Below are 6,069 nucleotides of genomic sequence, written 5' to 3' on the forward strand. Positions count from 1 at the left end.
ATGGGTGGATGGGTGGGTGGATGGATGGATGGATGGATGGATGGGTGGATGGGTGGATGGATGGATAATCTAAATAAAATAAAATAATAAATAAAATAAAACAACTAAAACTAACCTAAATAGGGTCATTACTGTTAACTAAACTAAAACTATTAAAAACATTTTTGTTAACTGAAATAAAGCTGAAATAAAATCTAAATATTAGATTAAAACTTGAATGAGACCAAATTAGAAATGCTGCCAACTAAATGAAACAAGTTTAAGTTGAAGCACTAAAATAAATCACATATTAATAGTATACAAAATATAAATATCAGACTAAAAACTAAACAAAAATGACAAATGTTGTTTTTGGGAACTAACAGAAAAAAGCTGAAGCACTAAAATGACAAACTTAAGCTAGATATGAATAAAAATTAAAACTGAACAAAAACTAAATAGAACTGAAATAAAAAATAAATCTAAATAGTAACAAATAAATGAAAAATAAACAAACAAACAATTAAATAAACAAATATTGTGAAGAAACTGTGAGTGGTGCTTTTCTCAGGGCTATTACTGGTCACTAAAATAAAACAATTAAAAACATTTTTGTTAATTGAAATAAAATATAATATAAACATTATTTATATTTAAAATAAAAACTAAAATAAATAAATATAAATATTAATAATAAACTAATAAAAAACAGAAAAGCACATAACAATAGTAAGCACATAATAATAAAATTACTAAAAGTTTAACTAAAATGAAAATGAAAACTGGCAATATAAACCTAAAAGCTCATTCAAAATATGAAAAAAGTAGTACATAAATATAACACTGGCAAGGGTGTTCTGGGTGGTTTACTTGCAAAAGAGTCAAAACAACAACTTTCAAAGATATTACCAAGGCCTGGAAATATTACTTTTTTTAAATGTCCTGATATTTATCTAACAGTAATAATGACGCTTGATGCCTCTAATGCACACAACACAAGTCTTGTTACTCCTGGCTCTTTTGTTCTTTTGTACGAACACAGTGTGTTGTACAAACCCAAATGATTTCAGAGCTGCGCATGATTTATGATTTATGATTTATTTTAATCTAAACATTTATTATACATTATGCTGTTATGCAGGAGCAGGGCTCTCAGCAGTGTGGGCCGGTTTGCAGGTTTATATATTCTTCTAATTCATTTGCTGAACAGTGATTAATTACTTGATCAGCGGAGTCATTTATCTGACGGTGTGCTGTGACGGCACCCAAATGATTCAACCCGTCACAAACGCACCCTGTAATTCAACTACGGACGCTTCGGATCCAAATACCCTAGTAAGTTGTTTATTGTGTTTCCGTTTTTTTCCGTTTTGCTTGTGAAGCCGCAATAATCTAATTGGCAACATCAAACTTGGACAAATAAAGGTTGCGGTGATAAAGCGATTCGGGCCGACCTCATGCTAATGTACTTAAAATATCATTTACAGGATATTGCTGGTAGGCCATCCGATGATCAAGAGGGTCATTAGATCATAAAAACCCACATGGAGCTTTTACTGCCTAGTTTGTGCCAATTTTATGATGTCTTGTTTGCTTCTCTGCTGAAAAGAAAATACCTTAAACCAGCCTAAATTGGTTTGGTGGTCTCCCGGACTGGTTAGAAAGCCCATTCACTGGCTTTAAAGGAATTTTGGAATTCCATTTTCGCTTGTTTTTTTGGAATTTTGAGACCAACTCAAACCAGTCCAGAAAAACAGCTTAGTTTGGTCTCGCAGTCTGGTCCTTTAGGCAGTTTTAGGGTGTTTTTTGGCACTTTTTAGCTGATCAGGCTGCTTCACAAAGATGAGGCCAAATTAAACCAGCTAAAACCATTTTAAACCAGCTCAGGCTGGTTCGAGCAGGGTTTTCCAGCAGAGTTTCTACTCTTTTTATCAATCAATTTCCATGACTGCTCCAGTTATCTCTGAATACAAGATAAGGATCATTTTCCTACATAAACGCTCAAAAAAAGTCAATTTTTACCAGATAAATTACTTTAGAGCAAAACAAACTAATAAATAAATCAATGAATTAATTACACGAATAAAAATTAGAAATGTTGCCTTGGAAACTAACTGAAAAGGTTTAGACTGAAGTACTAAAATGACTAAAACCGAAATAAAATCAACAAAAAAGCAAAATAGAAATATTAAAAAAGCAAAAGCAAAAACTAAAAATAAATAAATAAATAAATTCAAATGAAAACCGAAAATTAAAATAAATAAATAAAATCTAATTCCAAATATTAATAAAACTAGTACTATGAATGACTAATACGTCATTAACATTTGTTTTCATTAACTGAAATTTAGATTAAATTTTTACAAAATTATTAACAAACAAACAAAGAAATAGATGCTGCATTTATTTGGTCAAAAATACAGTAAAGTAGAAGTTCAAATAACCATTTTCTAATTTTATACATTTTAAAATATCATTTATTTCTGTGATGCAAAGATGAATTTTTAGCATCATTACTCCAGTCTTCACTTAATATTTTTGTGGAAACCGTGACAAAATTTTTCAGGATTTTTGATGAATAGAAACTTCAAAAGAACAGCATATTTTTGAAATATAAATATATATAAAAATATATAAATATATAATATATAAATGCCTCATTCATTCATTCATAAATGTCTTTACTGTTATTTTTGATCAATTTAAAGCATCACTGAAAAGTATATTCATTTTTTCAAAAAATTTTACTGACCCCAAACTCTGGAACTGTAATGTACATAATGAATTATATATTATATGATAATTTTACTAACTCCTAAGTTGGAAATCACAATTTTAAAATTCCCTGATATTCCCAGGTGTTTCCAGCTGTTGCTTAACCGTCTCAAAGCATACTGGCTTTATTTGTACGCACTCATGGCCATGTTAAGAGCAGGGCACTAGGTAGGAGGCACAACCTAATATTATGATTAACCCAAGAGAAAGCCTTCATTGTTCTGGCCACGATGATGTACTAAAAGACCCTCCATCACATCTAGGGGAGCACGGGGCACAAAGTAACGCGGGGTAAGTTGTAACACACGTGGTTTAAATATTTCCACACATGCTAGCATAACCAAATTTACAGCATTTACTAGTTACTATATCAACATTATATAGAGAAAAAAAGTGCGCCAAAATTCAAAAGTCTTTTGAAGATATCGCTGGACATTTATTTTACCATAGTAAAATTATATTTCTGGCTTAAGTAAATTTTTCATCTCAGTTTTTATTACTAATTTAAAATGAGACAAATCTGCTATTATTTTAATCTCCAATCTGTTATTTATCAGTTTAGATTATTTTTTAATGCTTCGCTAACTATCAGAAGACAGTAACCGGTTTTAAACTCCAGTTGCGCAGATGGGGCTCGTTGTAACACTGCGTTACAATGTGCTATTCTATGACATTAGCGATGTAATTCAGACTATTTACTTTAATACATTTTAATGATAAACGACGAGAAACAGGTGAATAAAGACTGACAGTCAATGTTTAAAGTTAAGAAATTATTATTTCAAGACACGTAAAGCATTTGGCTCGTTTATGTGGGCCGTCCCAAGCATGGTTGCAATGTGTTCAATGTCAAACTCCAAAATCAGATTATTTTTAATTCTTAAAAAACGCCATTATTTTATTTGAAATAAATAATTATTTTATTTTATTGACAAAATATTTTAGTTTGTCTTGTATATTTATTTCATGCGATCAGATAACATTTTAAGCTGTCATATGGTCATGTTACAACGTGCCCCTCAGATGTTACAATGTACCCCACCTACGGGGCATGTTGTCACATTTCACTTCCAATTTTTGAGGGTAAATAAAGAAAAACGTATACACTGTAATTATGAAACAAAGCGACATATTTGTACTAGACAAGTGTGAAATTACTGTGGATAAAAAAAATTATACTCTGAACCCAATGTGGATTTACACAATTTGAGAAAGTCAAAAAGTGTTACTTTGTGCCCCGCTCTCCCCTACGTCTGCTCCGTTTGGCACGTGACGGGCATCGCTGGTAATTGCAAACACCTGTGCCGTGAGATAAAAGCGAACGCTTCGTCGGAGAGTCTTGTAGGATCGAGTGCCCGCAAACAAAGCAGCCGATGATCAGATGAGCCTGGCTGTAGATCACGGGGCATCTATCAGCCTGGTGGGGCATCGTGCATAATAATGAGCTCTTATATACCTGCTCATGAATATTAAAATGAGTCATATTTTTTAAAGGAGGCTTGAGAGCGTCAAGGGAAGCTGGAAAAATGAGATTCCTGAATGATTTTAATGAGGGTGTTTATATGAGTGAGCCAGAGGTCTGAAGGGGAGCAAATTGGTGGTAAATAGAAAAAATGGGAGAGCGTTTAAAATAAGGGAAATGGAGTGAAAGGGTGATTACGGGCTGGTGTGGGGCTTGTACCGGCAGACCAGGGTGATTTCTGTAAAGTGCAAACCTGGTACTTCATTTTCTTTGGCCTTTCGGCCTCATTATTGAAAAGACTCAGGCTCTGTTCCAAAACCTAGTGAGCTGCCTACGTAGACGGCAATTTAAGGAGTCACATGCACACTAATGACACAAATGCTGTTCCAAAACCTTCATTTAGAACAAATTCTAGATCACAGTCACATGCGGTAGTGCTGTTATTGTTAACTAAAACCAAAACCATTACAATTTGTTCACTGAAATTAAGCTAAATAAATAAATAGCTTTAGTTACAAAAAATTTAAGTAAATGTTGCCTTGAAAACTAAATAAAAATAATAATAAAATAATAAAAAATATATTTAAATTAAAGTGAAAACTGAAAATAAAAGCGAATTCAAAATAGTAATAAAACTAGTACATAGATATGCCGTTAAACAAATTAAGTTAAAATGGGGAAAAAATTAATTAAAAAAAAATTTTACGTACAAAAATTAGAAATGTTGCCTTGAAAATTAACTGAAATAAAATAAGTTGAAGTACTAAAATTACTAAAACAACCTGAAATAAAAAAAAGCAAAATAGAAATATTCAAAAAAGCAAAAACTAAAAAAAGAAAAAAAATGAAATGAAAAACGAAAATATAAAAATAAAAGGTAATTCAAAATTTTAATAAAACTAGTAAATAAATATGCCATTAAATGTTGTTTTCGTTAACTGAAATTAAGCTAAAATAAAATACAAATAAATAAAAAAAAATATTAAAGTTACAAAATATTAAATGTTAACTTGAAAACTAACGGAAATAAAATTATTTTAGGTTGAAGCACTAAAAAATTACTAAAAATGAACATTTATGCAATATTTTTATATCAATATAAAATACAAAAATAACCCTAAAACTAAAATTAAAAATAAAAGCTAAATCATATTAATAAATACTATAATAATGTATAAAAACGCTAAAATAACATTAGAATGAAGTGAGAGAAATGTAAATGAACTATAAATATACTTAAAACTCAAGTGTCTATAAAGAATGCTCCTTGTTACTAAAAGTTGACTATTTACCCAATATTTGTGTGTAGAGTACTAAGTCATTAGTTCATCAACCTGCTAAGACCAAACGCTACTGAAATCAGTTGAAATCAGTTTCTGTAGAGCAATCCAAATCAGTCATCTATGAGATTACATTTCAGTTCCCTTAGAAGACATAGAAGACAGTAGACAACAGACAGCAAGTTGGCTTATTAGGTTTTTGGAACAGAGCCACAAACCGACATGATACCAGCACAATTTGACAAGAATGCCACGTGAGCATGCAAGACAAGCATGGTGCTTTCTCAAAAACGCACCTGTCGTCTTTGTTTCCATCCCAGAAGACGGCGTTGTGGCCCTGCAGCGGGGACAAGAAGAGCTGACTGTGTTCCTGGCAGGGCAGCAGGTACCTGAGACAAGCAAAACTGGGTTCCTGCATCTGTCTCATGAGAGGAGCGGCCAGGGGACGCTACAGCCACCGCAGGACAGGACACTATTAGACACATGCTTTACTTCACAACATCTGCAGCTAAAACGTGCCTACGTGACTATTTTTGTCTCTGGTTTACGTCTGTTTTAACATACATTACTGCT

General features: G+C 32.0%; 1 protein-coding gene across 1 annotated transcript in view; it reads right to left on the bottom strand.

Annotated features, from left to right (window-relative positions):
* The window catches only part of lrrk1 (leucine-rich repeat kinase 1), a 114,525-nt gene that overhangs the window by 13,333 nt on the left and 95,123 nt on the right, over positions 1-6,069 (bottom strand). Inside the window, 1 exon segment of the mRNA XM_016572522.1 lies at positions 5,793-5,944. Within this exon segment, the coding sequence (XP_016428008.1) occupies positions 5,793-5,944 (152 nt within the window).

Source organism: Sinocyclocheilus rhinocerous, unplaced genomic scaffold, assembly GCF_001515625.1.
Source record: "Sinocyclocheilus rhinocerous isolate Xijiao unplaced genomic scaffold, SAMN03320098_v1.1 scaffold3186, whole genome shotgun sequence".
Taxonomy (NCBI): Eukaryota; Metazoa; Chordata; class Actinopteri; order Cypriniformes; family Cyprinidae; genus Sinocyclocheilus; species Sinocyclocheilus rhinocerous.